The sequence below is a fragment of the Natator depressus genome, chromosome 4 (assembly GCF_965152275.1).
Source record: "Natator depressus isolate rNatDep1 chromosome 4, rNatDep2.hap1, whole genome shotgun sequence".
Classification (NCBI taxonomy): Eukaryota; Metazoa; Chordata; order Testudines; family Cheloniidae; genus Natator; species Natator depressus.
Genome location: NC_134237.1, coordinates 51159748 through 51176974, shown reverse-complemented (window position 1 = coordinate 51176974; position 17227 = coordinate 51159748). Strand labels below are relative to the sequence as shown.

At 42.0% G+C, this 17227-nt stretch overlaps 1 protein-coding gene across 3 annotated transcripts; it reads left to right on the top strand.

Annotated features, from left to right (window-relative positions):
- The first annotated feature begins 544 nt into the window (after nucleotides 1–544).
- On the top strand, nucleotides 545–14697 carry LOC141986426 (uncharacterized). Of its 3 annotated transcripts, none has more exons than XM_074950878.1 (7): nucleotides 545–745; nucleotides 3778–4040; nucleotides 7948–8007; nucleotides 9104–9238; nucleotides 11901–12047; nucleotides 13752–13812; nucleotides 14003–14697. In XM_074950878.1, exons 2-7 carry the CDS (start codon nucleotides 3876–3878, stop codon nucleotides 14104–14106), a joined length of 672 nt encoding a protein of 223 aa, XP_074806979.1. In that variant the 5' UTR covers nucleotides 545–745; nucleotides 3778–3875; the 3' UTR covers nucleotides 14107–14697. The 3 variants fall into 3 exon arrangements, with proteins under 3 accessions (XP_074806979.1, XP_074806981.1, XP_074806980.1); XM_074950880.1 differs by lacking the exon at nucleotides 545–745 and adding an exon at nucleotides 874–1029; XM_074950879.1 differs by lacking the exon at nucleotides 545–745 and adding an exon at nucleotides 1332–1436.
- The last annotated feature ends 2530 nt before the right edge of the window (nucleotides 14698–17227 follow it).

The window sequence follows — 17227 nt, the reverse complement described above, 5'->3', positions numbered from 1 at the left end:
TCCTCCATGAATTTACCTAGTTCTTTTTGAACGCTGTTATAGTTTTGGCCTTTATAACATCCACAGGTTGACTGTGCATTGTGTGAAGAAGTACTTCCTTTTGTTTGTTTTCAACCTGCTGCCTATTAATTTCCTTAGGTGGCCCCTAGTTCTTGTGTTAGCTGAACCAGTAAATAACACTTCCTTATTCACTTTCTCCACATCGTGCATGAGTTTATTGACCTCTTATCATTTGACCTCAGTTGTCTATTTTCCAAGCTGGAAAGTCCCGGTCTTTTTAACCTCTCCTCCTACAGAGGAAGTTCCATATCCCTCATCATTTTTGTTGCCCTTCTCTGTATCTTTCCCCGTTCCAATATATTTCTTTTGAGAGGGGGAGACCAGAACTGCACCCAGTATTCAAGGTGTCAGCCTTGAGGGCAGGCTGCTCCACCTCCAACAGCCCGCGCCCTGGAACCGCAGCCTGGCCTGTTGAAGCCGGTTACGTTAGCAGTGCTGCTCTCCGGGGCCTTGGCAGCTCCGCAGTAGTCAGACAATATCAATCCATTGCCTGGGGAGCTGTGAGCATGGGTGGGCGCCTTTGCACACCAGCCCGTGGCTGCCGGGGGCGGCACTGCAGGGGTTAAAGCCAGCGGCGAGGGCGGGGCCCCGGCTCTCACCGCAGCAGGAGCAGCCGCGCTGACTCACCTGCCCAGGTGCACCCGGGGCTTCCCGCTGTGCGGAGGCGGCGGCGGCAGCAGCGCAGGTGAGTTCGTTCCCCCGGCCGGCGGCTCCCTTCGCGTCGCCTGCCCGCTCTGCTGGGGGCTCTCCGGGGCCTGGGCCCAGGCTGGGGCGGGGCTCGCTCCCGCCTGCCCTTCCGGACGCGCAGCGGGCCAGCTGCAAGGCCGGCTTTGGGGCCGCTCCCCGTAGGGCTCGGGTGGCTCCTTGGGCGCGCCGCGCCTCTCCCCTCCCCCGGCTTACTCGGGCCCCGACGGGCTTTTGCTGTCTGGGGCTGTCAGGCCAACGCTCCTCTTCGCTTCCCCGGGGCAGGTGAACGGGGTGTGGTGGGTGCGTGGTTCAGACGCGAAGGCCTTGGCTTGCGCTAAGACTAACCTGCAGAGACGCGCGCAGGGGGCGAGGCGGGCAGCCACGCGCAGGGTTTGCTTATAGAAAAGGGCAAAATAATTCATTACCGCTCCAAGGGCGCGGGGCCCCGTTCTCCAGCAGACTGTTAGATCCCTCCAGGAACAATCGTGCCATTTTTGTCTTTCTTGGCGCAGTTCTAGTCCTAAAAGTACACACCCGCCCAAACCCAGCATGGCCTTAACGATACTGCATCTCTGTATGCTCACCCGGGCTGCTCTTCTCCCTAACGCTAAAGTAAGGAAAGAGTGTCTTTAAAAGAAAACTCTCTGCTGCAGTACGAAGAACATGTGTCACCTTTCCAGTCCTCCTGGGTAATGGTTCTTTTTCGTTGAAGCTGTTCCTTAGGACCAGGCTTTAAGCTTTTCTGTGACTTTAACAGATTTTCAGTCTAGTAAGGTTTAGCATATGTTGGATAGGCTGCTTTATTCTGAGTTAAACTCTAGACGAACATATTGTTTGTGTGGGTAACACTCTTCCAGGCTGGAAGGCCTCTCTTCTGGAAGTAAAGCTTTTCTATACAAGAGCCAGAAAACCTAGTGGACAGCTGATTTAATCAATTGTCTAGGCATACCAGGGCCTTAAAAATCTCACTTATTGGAGACACTCCTAGCACCTAGGCCAACAAGATATGTTAAAAAGATTGTGAGCCTTTGAATTTCTTTTTTGTTGTTGACTTTAATATGTGTAACTACTGGGGGTAAAAATCAAACCAGTAGGATGAAGCAATTCGGCATCACTACTGATTGGCTAAAAAGTTTTGTTTAAAGATGTATGTTGTTAAAATATACCTTTTCCAAGTTAAATTTTGACTAATCTTTTAACAACATGACATAAATGTCCAAAACACCTGCGCTATACTCTTGATAACAATTTGGTATGAGCACCACCGTTTTAAGATCCTCTTCAAAATTAAATCATCATATGCTTTACCACTCACAACTGATGCTAAAGGGGGAATAAGTCTGGCCCAGTAATATTTTGTATTGTAGGAGAATCCAATGTCTGCCCCCAGTTCCATTCCTAGGTTAGTGGGGACTGGAAATGTTGAGCCATGTGCCTAACTCTCTGTGCTGGGGACAAGAAGGATAGTTTGTATCATTCGATAAGGACTTTCCTTTAAAGGAAAGTCACTAGGTTTAAAAAATTACTTATTTATGTTAACACCTTTTAGATTTTTAAAACGGTAACTTTGTAATGTTGATTGAGCTGAAAATTACAAAGTAAGCAACGCACCAGTTTCATTTTCAGCTTCTCTCACAGTAGTACAGTAATATTCCTGATGCTCCCAGAATGAGCAAAATTTAGTTGTCTAGTTGTGGTGGATTCTGAAGGTCAAACTAAACTATACTGGAAACCTTGTTTAAAGTAGGCTCTGTAGAATTGTTAAGAGGGGTTGCTGCTGGAGCGGGTCCTTACTGCAGGTTTCATTATGATAGCTGGTGAATGTATATGAATGTGATCAGACAAATATCCATGTTTATTTCCTGGTTTGGAAGTACTGAGCTAAAGCAAAGACTTACAGAAATGAAGTTCCCCAACTGTGGACCACAGAGTTCTTGCAGGTTGTAAGTAGAGAGCAGGCTGATCACATGGGGCAGCTCTGTGTTTTCAGTTACAGAATTGTATTAAGATAGCTTTAGCACTTATTTTCTTAATGTTAAATGTCCACATAAGTAATTACTATAGTTGTCAGAGGAATGGGATATAGTCTGCATAATTGTGAACAGGAGGTTCATGAGACTCTGTGTGAAAATGTGGACTGTAAAATTTGAAAACTCCTGCGAACCTGTTCTTTATTTCTGTGTGTATTGTGGGGATGACTAGGAAGGTCAACTAATGTTATTCTACAGCAAGCTGCCAGGCTGAAATGTCATTAGCGTGTGTATTCATATGAGGCATCTAAACTTCTTTAAATGTTTAGCTTCCTTAATGTCATTTAATTGTAGTGAGGTTAGGACATTTGCAGATTAAACCCTGGACTTCTGGAGGTCATGAACTAGCTGGAATCCTGTCCTTTTAAATGTATTAAGCATTGCTAAATCGAACAGTAGGATAGGCTTGTAATATCGGGGCAACAGTTAGGTTTTTTTTAATATGGAGACAATACATTTAAAATGTTGAAAACATGCTACAATCTGAATCTTGTTATAGCAAAGTTATTAGCAGTTTTTATTTTAAACACTAGAGCAGTATAATCCCTGATCCTTGCTCCAAGGAGTGACCACTCAGGTCATCGCTGAAAGGGAACAAAACCTGGCTTCTAAGCAAAGCTTAGGGATAAACTGGATCTTGCATGTTCTACTGGTTGTCTGATAATTTTAAAGGGGAAAAAAATTGCAGCAGAGGTTGTAAGAAAGATTTATCTGTCTAGGTAATTCTCTATATCCAGAAACACCTTACTGTGTGTGTTTAAAAACAAAGCTTTTGTGGTGCGTGAGTGACTTTGACATCCACTTTTCTCATTCTTGTATTTTTCCCCACATCTTCTGGCAACCGTAAAAAGATAAGTTCCATGTACATGGCAAAGCTGTATGTTTGACGCTGCACTACTATAGCAGATCCTCATGCTATTAATGGCAAGGTATGTCAGCAATTTGTCAGATGATGCTTGTTGAAGTGCTAATCCTCTTGCACCTTCTTCCTTCTGTTTAGGAAAAACAGTTAGGCTGACTCTTCCTGAAGGATCCTTGTGCTTCTTCCTAAGATCACACAGTGTGTACACACACAAGTTCACGTGTGGATTCATTGTAATGGATCGCTACAGATATTTCATCTTTAACCAGAAAAGTATGGTTGTGCTGGGGTTCTTGCAGATAGCCTTTGCTACAGTGTGTGTCATCAGTGGATTAATGGATGGCACCTTCAGAACACAAACAGCGCTGAGTAAAACGAGAGCACCCGTCTGGGCTGGAATGGTAAAGTTGCATATCTTATTTTTCTGTTTACTCATCCTATTGGGGGTTATAGTTCATAAGTTGGCTCCCTCTGGGAGAACTTCTGCTGACTCTTTTCCAGCACCTCTCTTGGAATCTGGTATTTGTCCACTGCTCTGAAAGCACAAGAGTGGAGAGGCACTGGGAAAAGATTTGGGGATATTGCAAGGTGAGGGGGGGAGACCTGCAGCGGGGACTAGAATAACAAGACACACTGTAATTCCGCTTTTATTTCATCAGGCATGGGATGATTTAGAAAATGAGGCTGTGGAGAGTTTCCATTCTAAAAGTTGTAACCAAAAGAAAAATATATAAAGCTAATGACTGTATTGAGCTTCAATGTAGTGGTGGGACACAGAGGACCCCTTCATTTCATAAGATTGACTCAGTGCCCATATAACACAACTGAACTTTTCACTGAAAATGAATTGCAGTAAGAGTACAATAATACCCTAATTGGTTTTAACTTCATTATTAGGGGCAGCACCGCTTCATTGATGTTAGGGATGAAAGCTTAATAATTGCATCAAAGCTTTATAGGTGTTCTGAGCAGCTCAGATTCATAAGGTTTCCCATATGAAAATATTCCTACTATTCAAAAGTAACATAGCATTGCTACAGCATAATATGATCAGGAGTCATTGCTGCACGGTGGTGGTGCCTTCTTGGGTTGTCTGTCTGTCGACTGCTTCTGAAGAATAGGTTCTCTGTTATCTAGTCAGAGCAGGTTGTCAAGTTACTAAAGTGCAACTTGTGTAAAACTTTAAATAAACTGTACCCTGGGAGTAAAATCCTGGCCCCATTTAAGTAACTATCAAAGTTCCCATTGACTGCAGTGTGGCCAGGATTTCATTCTAGATAAGTGTAGATAACCCAAAGATGCATATCTTTTAATATGGGTTTAAGGTTGGGGGGCAGGAGAGGTGATGTAGAGAGGGATGGGAATGGAAGCCAGAAAGCTTTCCTCAAAAAGTACACTAGAACAGTGGTTTTTCAAACTGTGGGTCGCGACCCAGCACTGGGTCCCGGAATGTAAGGCACTAGATCACAGCGGCTCTAGTCAGCACTGCTGACCAGGCCGTTAAAAGTCCCATAGGCGGTGTTTCCCAGCTAAGGCAAACTAGTCCCTACCTGTTCCAACACTGCGCTGTGCCCTGAGCCCCCCTCATCCCCACCCCAGAGTCTGCACCCCCTGACCCCTTCCTGCACCCCAGCCCTCTGCCAGAGCCCTGAGTGCCCCCCAAACCTGGAGCCCCCTCCTGCATCCCAAACCCCTCATCCCCAGCTCCAGCCCAGAGCCTGCACTCCCATCCCAGAGCCCCCTCCTGTACCCAGAGCCCTGAACCCCTCACGCACCTCAACCCTCTGCTACAGCTCTAAACCCCCTGCATCCCCAGCCCAGAGCCCCCTCGCACACTCTGAACCCCTGATTCCTGGCTCCATCCTGCAGTCCTCACCCCCGCACCCCAACCCTGAGCCCCTCCCACACCCCAAATCCCTCATCCCCAGCTCCGTTGGGTCACGGGCATCAAAAATTTTCTTCAACTGGGTCGTGAGAAAAAAAGTTTGAAAACCACTGCACTAGGGTACCACAAACGACTTTAACTCTGCTCTTTCGTTCCTGCCATCTTGTGCAGCCACCATATAAGGTACATTAGGTGTATGCAAACTCTTTATTTCCATGCTTTCCAATGTTTGAGGGTAAATATAACCTTACTCCAACATACATTAGTAGTTCCCTGCTCCTTTTTGTGAGTTTCTTGACTTCCACCAGATTATTTTTACTGCACCTTTATGTTAAGATTTTATCCGTTAAGTTACTGGCACACATTGACAACATCAGTTCACATTTAATAAAGCTTTATTAGGGGAATGTTTCTGTTCCATAGTGCCTAAAAATACAAACAAAATATTAAAAGTACAAAACTCATTAGTTTTTCTCCCTGTTCCTCACATGTCCCCAGATCTCCCCTCCTCACTGTCCATGTACTCCAGCCAATTTACTCAGGGAGCTGCTGACCCAAAGCATCCTCTTTCATCCTGGACTCGTACCTACTTTCTGAGTCATAGCTTCTTTCCTTTCACAAAAGGAGCAGGGAACTACTAATGTATGTTGGAGTAAGCAACTTTTTAGTAGCTCACTGGTGCCTTGTCACATGTTGGCTATTGCGCAGCTTCAAAGCTGTTCTTGGGGTTGTCAATACAAGAGTTGCAATACCATATCAGACTGTGGCCCATCTAGTCTGGAATCCTGTCGCTGACAGTGGCCAACATCAGACGATTCAAAGGAAGGTGTAAGAACTTAGCGGTAAGATAATCACCCAACAAATTATGTCTCATCCTGATCTCTACTAGTTAGACAAGCTTAAGTCCTGAAACAAGAGGCTTGCCACCTTTACCTCAGCCCTACCTGGCCAATACTCTGCCCCATCCTCATCTTTGTCACTCTTACCAGAGTGCACCACTTTGGGCTTGGTCTCTGGGACACTATGAAGGGTAGTAGAACTGTTTGGTCTCTGCCGCTCCAAACTGGGATTGCCAGAATACAGCCTTGCTCTGATGTCATCTGTGACTTCAGCAGGTCTGTGCTTGCAATCCTCATCTGTTTGCCCATTCAGGGTCACAGTGATTGACGCTGAAGTACAATGTACCCAGAAATCAGAAGATCTGGGTTCCAATGCTGGGACTGGCTTGCTGTTAAAGACTAAAAGTTCAGAAAACTGGAGATTTTAGAAAGTAACTTAATGTCCTGATTTGCATTTTTGATTGATGTTACCATATTTACATAAATGACAGAATGTCCTAATTTCCAGAAATTAAGCCGAACAAGGCTGCCTCATGGAATGAGCTTTAGAAAACAGGAATTCCAGACCAATGGTAGTTAGGTAGGTAGTGGCAAGCTTTAAGTTATGAATAGTCTGTAACAGACACTGTGACTGTAGGTCTACAAAATCAGCCTGAATAACTCAAATAGCCAACAGGCTTAACCAAAAATAGTCGGAGAAACCAGTCCTCACTGAGTCCAGTTAAAGAAAGCAAGCTTGGAGTTTCTCGGCCAAGACACTTAAGATGACATGTCAATGACAAACCAATATTAAAATGGCAAAATACTACTTTGATAAATGCCTTCCCAATTCATATGCCTCTCCCCCAGCCCACTATACACATTCTCAAGACAGGAGTATAATGGGATATTTCAGGTGGATTAGCTGAGCATTGGCAAAGTTAGGGAGAGCATCAAAACTTGTGGTAATGAACAGCTATCTACAGTCTCTCTGTAATACCTTCAGCATATGCTATAAAGGTTGATGAAATTTAAACTACTGTATAATTTATAAATGTGTCGACACATGTGGTAAATTTTCCTAGACATGTGGTGATAAGTTTTCCTGTACTGAAGAGAGCTGTCTGTTTTCCAAATGCAAATGGTCCTTAATTCCCTGGAATATTATGTGCTAGTCACACACTTTTCACACTAGCGGAAATGTAACGCTGCTGAAATGTGAAATCTGACTCCAGAATTATAAAGCAAGGCTGGAATAACTGCTAATTTGATAATTAACTTTCACTCTCAGAATGTTTCATTTTCTAAAGAAGTGACAGAATGCCATTTCTTAAACTCCAGGATCTGCACCGTTAAAACCATGTCAATTATTGTGGCATAAAATGTCTGCTCTCTTCATAGGCTCATTCTTCTTATAAAGTGGGGTGCAAAGGTCCGAGTTCTGTGTGGTCACTATGAACTTAAATAACTTTGAGTGCTTATAATTTAAAATGGCTCCTTATGGAATATATTTTCTGAAACTTGTCACACCCAATGTAATAGCATAACTGGTTAGCATGGTTTCTTTCCGGTTGCAAAATCATCTGTTTATTTTTTCACATGCAGGTCATGGGTGTTCCTGGAATTCTGGCTTTATTTTCTTCCCAGAAAAAAAATCCAGTTCTTGTAAGTTTGTAGAATTTTTTTTTTTAAAGGAGTAGGCGAAGGGGTGACCAGATACATCTTTTGTAAGCAACATTAAGTTGGTAGTGGCCTGGTTCACTTAATCGCACTTGGTGCTAAATCCTGCTGCAAGATCCTCACTCTGAGTTCTGTGTAGCAGTATTAAATTCTGTAGAAAAATGGGAATTCTGGCAGCATTTACTGATCAGTTATTCCAGAACATGTGATTTTTCGTAACTGATTTTAGACTCCTTCAAGCTCTGTATTTTCTAGCAGTTACTTTTGAGTGTACTAGAGAAATATTTCCACAAATTTAATCTGCTTGCTGAACTATATAGTACGATAGGAATTAAAATGGAATGTGTAAAGAGCTTGCTTCTTGACTTTCTGGCCAGCTAAACTCCAAAAGGATATGTTCTCATTTGTAAATGAGTGAACTGCTAAAAGACCCTTGGGGTTTTACTTAATCTAATTGCTTTAACAGACAAACATCTCTGTGGTCAAGATTTGAGATTGTAGGGCATATATAATATAGAGGTGGTAGTGGCTTGGAGATACATGTTGAACTTGACCATGGTTTCATAATAATTCTTCCTGCTACTGTCCTTTTGTTACCGATCTATCACTATAAAGCTTTAGGAGCTGCTGCAAATGATTTTCTATTATGATCTTGATTTTTGCCCCTCTTAATATCAAAGACTCAAAGTTGGAAAGAGAGATCTGGAGGGCAAGGTAGAATTTTTTTTTCTATAAAAGGAAGTGAATCAGACAAGGGATTCCTGACTTGTGGATCCCTTAAGAGGGGAGTAGAAAAACAGCTGGTAAACACAGTAGTGAGTATTGTGGGGAGCTCTTGATGCACTGATATCTTGTTGCAAAGTCACTGGGATTCCACATGGCTTCAGTTTATCTCTCAAACAAGCCTCAACAGAATACAATCACTGCAGCATTAAGGGTGGTGGTCAGAGCATTTGAAATTATTCAAGTTTGATTGTTAATATATTTCAGAGTGGCTTATTAATTTTAAAGGAAAAATAGACAATGCACTAACTCTTCCTGTCCCCACTCCCATATTTTCCTTGAATTTTTTCCTATGCAGGTGAATGCAATGATATTAGCTTCTATATTTTCTTGTTGTGCCACCATCATTGTAGTTGTCTATGCTTCCCTAACTTTAAGCTATGGTGAAGAAGATGAGATGTTCACACATGAGCCAGTTCATGTTATTCATACGGTAAGTGGCAGTATTTTTTGACAAAATTGTGCTTCCTTTTGTAGGAATGTAATCCAGGCTTTGCAATTCCTTTCAGTATGTGCAAACTAGGCATACACCAACAATTCTAAAATCAGTTTATTATTGCTGAATGCAGGAAGCTCTGTGATTCTCTGAAGAATCACGGTATAATCTTCTCCTGGTACTTGCTACCGTCCAAGAGAGAATGCAGAACTAGGTGGACCACTGGTTTCCTCTGATGTGGAAATTCTTAAGATACTGAACTCCTATCCTAGGAGACATCAATTTGGAGTAGCAAGGAACCTGGTGGTCAAAATATGTTAGGAACACGGGGTCTTCCCCACAGAGAGAACATTCAGTGGTGAAGATCTGGGTTCTTGCCTTGTAGAACATAAATGCTTTGGAGATGTTTCCCATGAGGTGGGAGTACTTGGTGGCTATTACAGCACGTAGCCTATATAACTGGAGAGTTGGTACCGACAGTTCTTGATATGAAATTGAGTGTAGGAGAATTAGAACAGGAAGAGTTAAGATCAAAACCATCAACATTCTAACTTGATTTGATCTGAAACCGTTAGCCTCTTGGCCACAGAATCTATTCATACAGTTTTATTGGATTATGGAGACAAATAGGAACACCGACTGAGGCCCATTGTGCTAGGAAATACTGAGAAATTAGAATATCTGTCCCAACTTCAAACAGTGAATAACTTTGAATGGGACAGGAAGGGATGCCATTGGCTTGAGTTACTATAAAAACAAATTGGGGACTCAAATGTAAACAAATGACAAGATAACTCAGCAACTTCACTAAACTGCAGTATAGTCTAGGGGTTTGAGGAAAGGATTGAGTCCCAACTCCATCAAAGCTTGCAATATGATTTAGGCAAGTCATTAAACCTCTCTGCACCTCAGTTTGCACATTTCAGAAAACGTTTACACGTTTTACAATTATCAGCCCACTTAGGTACCTAGACATAGATTTAGGTGCTGACATTTAGATACTTGCTTTTTCAAATTTTTTGCTGATATCTGGTCTCTTGATACAAAATCCTTTTGGTACCAATAATAGCTTGTTGGGATTAATATATTTATGAAAAAAATGCAAATAGACCCATGCACTGCAGGCCAACTTTCTGATGTCATGCTGCTTAGGTGTGATGTGTCTCACTGTAGACCAAGATGATTGTAAGGCAGTTGACTCATCACCAACCGGTCGATCCTGGAGACTCTCCTCGTCAACTGTGATATCCAGGGGCGCAGCAGGGCTGCCACTAAGGCAGGCTCCCTGCCTGTCCTGTCCTGGCCCCATGCAGCTCCCAGAAGTGGCCAGCGCAGCCCCAGAGGGGTGGGGGGGGGGCAGAGGTCTCTGTGTGCTGCTTCTGCCTGCAAGCACCCCCCCCTCCCCCCAGCTCCCATTGGCTGGGAATGATGAACTGTGGCCAATGGGAGCTGCAGGGGTGGTGCTTGCAGGCAGGAGCAGCATGCAGAGCCAAGTGCACCCCACCCCCCCCAAGGGGCCACAGGGGCGCATTGGCCCCTACTGGGAGCGGCATGGGGCAGGCAGGGAGCCTGCCTTAGCAGCACTCCCACTGCACCATCGGCTGGGAACCACTGGGTAAGTACCGCCTGGCAGGAGCCCACACTTGAGCCCCCTCCTGGAGCCAGCACCCCATATAGCCTGCTGCACGCTGTATCCCCTGCCCTGACCCCCCTCCCAAAGCCAGCACCCTGTACCCCCTGCTGAACCCCAGCACTCTTCCCCCTCCTGCACCCAAACTCCTTCCCAGAGCCCACACCTCCTTCTGCACCCCAACACTCTGCCCCAGCCTGGAGCCCCCTCCTGCTCCCAAACTCCCTCCCAGAGATTGCAATCCTCATCCCCTTCTGCATCCGTACCCCAGGCTCAGCCTGGAGCCCCCTCCCACACTCCATACCCCTCGGTCTCAGCCCAGAGCCTGCATCCCCTCCTGAATCCCAACCCCCTGCCCCAGCCTGGTGAAAGTGAGCAAGAGTGGAGAGATCAAGCGATGGAGAGCGGGGGAGTGTTGTGGGGTGAACGGGAGTGAGTGGGATGGGGCCTCAGGGAAGGGGCCGAGTAGATCCTGGGTTGCACTTAAATTCAAAGAGATCAGTGGTCTCCAATCTTTTTACACACAGGATCACTAAGAGGATGGTCCTTCAGTATTTACTTAGTTTTACTGATGCAGCAAAGGGTACAGCAATTTCCAAAGCTGACATTAGTCAATGTTGGTATGCACTCGTGTTGGGACAAGGTGTTAAATACAATGAACTTTAAACAAAATGCCTATTAATTTCAAACTTGACTATATAGTACAAAATGGATAGGAAATTATTGTTGCCTCTGCAGAGGGTAGTACAAAGAAAAACACAAATACAGAGGGGAAATGTCTCCCATCGACATCAGTGATGTTACTGAATTAATCTTAAATGAGAAGTACTTGGAGTACCTCAATACTAAAAACAACTATTGTATTCCCCCATTGACATGTAAATAATAGGAAAGATTTTTACAATGGAAAGAGTAAATACGCTACAGATAAGAATTTCAGTCACTAATCAAAACATTGTTTTGGAAGTTAAGTTAAAGTTGAAGCCTGCATTGTTTATCCATCTGACATTTCCTTTGTTTCTATTTCAGAAGTTTGTGCTTGATAAACTTGTCAAAGGAGCCAATGTAGCAATGTTAATTGCATCTACCTGCAGTGCTTTCATTGTGCTAATTATTGCTTACATGGGCTGCCGAAGTCTTCCACGTTGTTCATGTTATGACGGTGTAACTGGAATGGTATGTAAGTGCTGACTTTTTGAACATAGTTTCTAATTCTATTGCATCACATGTGGTACATAGGGAAAACTGTGTGGATTAGGGTAAATGCATTAGTCATCTATCTGACTGGTTTATCTGAGTTCTATGCCATCTAGCCCCACTATGGCTAATTCTAACAATTCAAATTGTCAAAGTGCCGTACCTTTTTTCCCTCTTCAAAAATGGAGCTGTCAAAGCTTCATGCTTTCTTCCCTCCCCCACCACCCCCAGCTCCTTAAAATTACTTTGGCCTTGAGATGCGGGACAGCCCTGATCCGATGAAAGGCAGAAGTTCTGATATCTTCTTTTAAACCCCCAGAGTGTAAGATGCGCCTTTGTGACCTTGAGCTGGGGATGCCTCGTCCTAATGCTCTAAGACTTTTTTCCTAGTCCTAGTAGATCACAAGACATCAGACTTGTAATGCTAGATATGGAAAGGCATTTTAGAACAATTTTAGAGGTTTCTGAAGTGTCTTAATAATCACCTCTCTTCCTTTTGAGGCCTGTATTAGGGCAGCTTGATTTACAAATGCAATTGAAGTACCAACCGATGAATAAAATAACCCCTTAATTTTAAACTCTGCACTTCCTGTAAACTATAGCAAATACAAACTCCATCATGAGGTATAAGGGTTTTACTAGTACTTGTTTGGGATGATCTGCATAAATTATGAGTAAAATGTCATCCCAAACACATACCAGTAACACTTCTTGTGTTTTAACGTACTAGATTTAGATTTAAATTTAAATACTCGCTAAGCTTATTTGTCTGTGTGCATGCACTACAGTAGAGCCAGTCAGGGACAAAGGAGTAATTTTCAGGAAAACTGTCCCTCTTGTGTAAAAACTGCAAACTTTGAAAACGTTCGACCAGCACTATAATTGACCAAGCGGATTTCATTAAGATCTGAGCTATTTATTATAAAATCTCTCTGAATATTGTGACTCCAGTTTTCTAGCTCACTTTCCTGATTTTTAAATTTAGTGTCAGGAAGGAGGACTGCTAGTGGATTCAATAAACAACTTGTACAAAATCACATTTTTTTTCCTATTTTATCAGAATATAAATAAAAATTGACTACATCACATATCAAGAAAAGGAATTTGTATAAAGTATCAGGCTATCATATAAGCATGTCAAAAATGACATGTAAATCAAAAGTGGTGAATGTCACTATTTAATTCCACATGTTAAACTATGCCCTCCTTTGGGAGAAAAGGCGATAATGAAATTTAAATCTAGTATATTTAAAATTAGCGTCGTTTCAAATAAACTAGAGTAGAACCTCGGTTATGAACACTTCAGAGTTACGAACTCTGAACAAACGTTATGGTTGGCCTTTCAAAAGTTTACAGCTGAACATTGACTTAATACAGCTTTGAAACTTTGCTATTCAGAAGAAAAATGCTGCTTTCCCTTTTTTTAGTAGTTTAACATGGCAGTATACTGTGTAAGCTAATTTTTGTCTCCGCTGTCACCTGATTTTGTACTTCTGATTCCAGATGAGGTGCGTGGTTGACTGGTCAGTTCATAACTCTGGTGTTCGTAAATCTGAGGTTCTATTGTACATACGAATTCAAAGTTTACTTTCAAGGATAATTTCTAAACTGGATTATAAACTTGCTTAAGAACATCCATATTTGACTAGCAATGAAAAAATTAAATATAAATCTCATCTCTAGGAATGGTTACAACCTGCTGAGGATCCGCAGCAGACTGTGGAACTGGTTTGCACTATGCAAAGTAAGTAACTTTCTCCTCCCTTCCAACTCCTAGATAGATCATTGGGGTTTAAGGTGATCATTCCATACAGTATCATCTACTGAATATGTATTACAAGCCAAATCCTGATAGTGACTGAAAACAAAGTAATTTGGCCCAAGCAGCCACAGTATGTTGAGATATTGTCTTTTTTCCTTTCCCCCTCACATAGGTCATGGGAACAGAATCTTTAATGCCCCAGTGCAGTTTCCAGATCAAGACTTAGATGCAGAGGAAGAACTATCCAAACCACCTCCCTATATCAGACTTGCTTGAAGAATGACTAAGAATTTTAATGCTAATAGACTGGAGACCTTACCTTATATTTTGCTACCTTTTTAAAGACTTTGTTTTTAAAAACAATCTGTGCACTTTTTCTTGGATTCTTTAAACACGGAATTACTGAATGTACAGAAAGTTCAACAAAGTTGGCAGTGCAATTGTCTACGCACTCGTGGATGAAAAGATCTTGCAGGTTCTTAAGCTGATTTAGATCTTGCACAGTTAAAATACCTCATCTCTTCTGGGATGTATGAACCAGTCTTCTGTAGCTTTTAGATGAGATCCATATTTTAAGTCTAGACAATGGAATTGTCTTGCAGCTTCAGTTTATTAGTGCTAGCTTTGCGCATTCAAATATTAAATCATATTGAATGTTTTAAAATGTTTGTTAATACATCTATATTTTTCTCAAATATAACTTGTATTTTTTCTGCCTTTTAAACAAGTTATACTAGAATGAAGGAGCCACTTATGGTTAGACATAATTTCTTATACTTCTGTAGACTGCACTGGATATTCAGCCATCTTCTTCCATCTTTCTTGGGGAACAGGCTAAAATGTCTGGAATTAAAACTTGAAATGCCGCTGTCAAACAGTTTTGTGTTTTTAAAAAAAATCTTATTTATGTTTTATCAATGGACACCTAATAAAACAGAATTTTAGGTAGATTTCTGTCTTGTGCTTATCAGTGTCTTAACATGATGGGAGTTTTATTCACAACAGCCAGTCCTATTTGTGAAGTGCTACAACTTCCTGTTTAACTATTAGCATCTCTGTGCATCTTCAGTTCTACTGGGGAGTTATGGTCCTAATTCCTTGTTTGGAGGAAAAAGGGATATTCATTTATAAGTCCTGCTTTTTTTGTACATAATGTCTGTTAAGTACACAGGGCCAAGAACAAATACTAACTAAAGCTGTAGCCCAAAAAGCATGACTATAATTCCAGTGTGCTACTTTTAAAGAAAATGGATGTTAAATTCATATAAGATTTTAATGTTATAGTGGGTGAAGTGGTTTAATGCTCTAAATAATTCTATCTTAGAGAACCGAGCCTAGCTGTTGCTAGGCTAACATCGTTCTCTTTCAACATGACCAGCTAATCCGCATATGTTTGGTTCATACTCTCCTGCCCTCTACATTCATCCTGAGGTATTTCATAGTTTGTCAAACAAAAATGCACCTAATTCTGTTAATTTACAATACCATCACTAACAACTCAGTGTCTATACAAAGTGCCTGTCAATGTGTACTAATTTCTGATTGGCTAGTACTCTTGGGGTGGACCACAAATTCCAATAAATGCTTTAGTCCCTAGCCAAACCTCTTAGGCTAGCAACAGCTAAGGAGTTGGCTAGAAAAAATCACTCTGCTCTGTGGTGCTGTTGGGTTAGTGCACTGGCCTTGTAACTGCAAAATTGGGTCATTAGTTGGTATTTGACAGGTCTGATCCTAGTATCAATCACTTACCTAAGTCATAATCATGTTAAGGGTTGCAGTGGCTGTCAATCTGGGTTCAATTGACCCAGGCCTGGAATAATAGTTATGAACAAGCTGCCCACTTCCTTCATAAAGAATGGAAGTTGAATCACTGGAGCAGAGAGAAGGCTGACCTTATTACTTACCCTTTGGCTAAGAAGGCAGTCAGGTTTTGGAACTGAGTGTATTGTATAGTGGGGTAATACCATTACTGCTTTAAGGCTTTGTTGTTTAATAGAAGGGTGGACATCAATACCAAGATGCGTGATGCCTTGTGGGTCTCTATGGTGACTTTTCTAGGGGTTACTTTCTACATTAACTTCAGGAGAACGTCATTGTGATAGTTGATATTAATGTGTGGAAGGTTGGAACTTTCAACATAAGACTTGTTTCAAATGGCAATCACGCCAGCAGAACTCCAGTGTGCTCAGGAAGTTGGGACACTTAATACTTCTCAGCTGGACAATGGTTGAGAGTTGGCAGTTTTTTAAAGAGGCATTATTAAGGGCACAAGAGCAAACTATCCTAATGTGTAGGAAAGATAGGAAGTATGGTAAGACACCACACTGGCTTAACCAGGAGAACATCAACCATCTGAAACTCAAAAAAAAAAAAAAAGGGAAAAAAATCCTACAAAATGTGAAAATGAAGTTAAATTATGAACATCATGAGTATCAAAAACACAACAATGTAAGGACAAAACTGAAGAGGCCAAGGCATGAAATGAGCTTAAACTAGGTAGGGGACATAAATAGTAGTAAGAAAACATTTTACAAATACTTTAGAAGCAAGAGAGAGACCAAGGACAAGGTGGGCCCATCATTCAATGAGGAGAGAAAGACGACAACAGAAAATGCAGCAATAGCTGAAGTGTTAAATGCTTTTTGTTTGTTTTCACCAAAAAGGTTAGTAGTGATGGGATGACTAAAATAGTGATCAATGTGAATAGAGTAGGATTTGAGGCTAAAATAGGACAAAACACATTAAGAATTACATCGGTTAGATGACTTCAAATCAGCAGGGTCTGGTGCAATGCATCCTAATACTTAAAGATCTCTTCAACCAGGTCCTTGAGCTGTTACCAATTACTTTTGAGAACTTTGTGGCGGACAGGAGAGATCCCACAGGATTGGAAGAGGGCAAATATAGTACCTATCTATAAAAAGGGGAATAAGGATACCCCAGGGATTATATAAGTCATTTTAACACTGGTACCCAGAAAGAAGAGTGTAAATCAAACAATACATAAGCACCTAGAAGATAATAAGGTGATAAATAATGGCCAACATGGATTTGTCAAGAACAAATCATATCACACCAACCTAATGTCCTCCTTTGACAGGGTGACAAGCTTTGTGTGTTGGGGGGAGAAGTAGGTGTGATATATCTTGACTTTAGTAAGGCTTTTGGTACTGGCCCTCATAACATTCTCTTAAACAAACTAGAGAAATATAGCCTAGGTGAATCTACTATAAGGTAGGTGCACAAATGGTTGGAAAAGCATACTCAGAGTCATTATGAATGGTTCACAGTCAAGTTGGAAAGGCATATCAAGTGGGGACCTGTAGGGATATGTCCTGCATCAATTGTATTTAAATTCATTAATGATTTGGATAATGGTATAAAGAGTACACTTAAA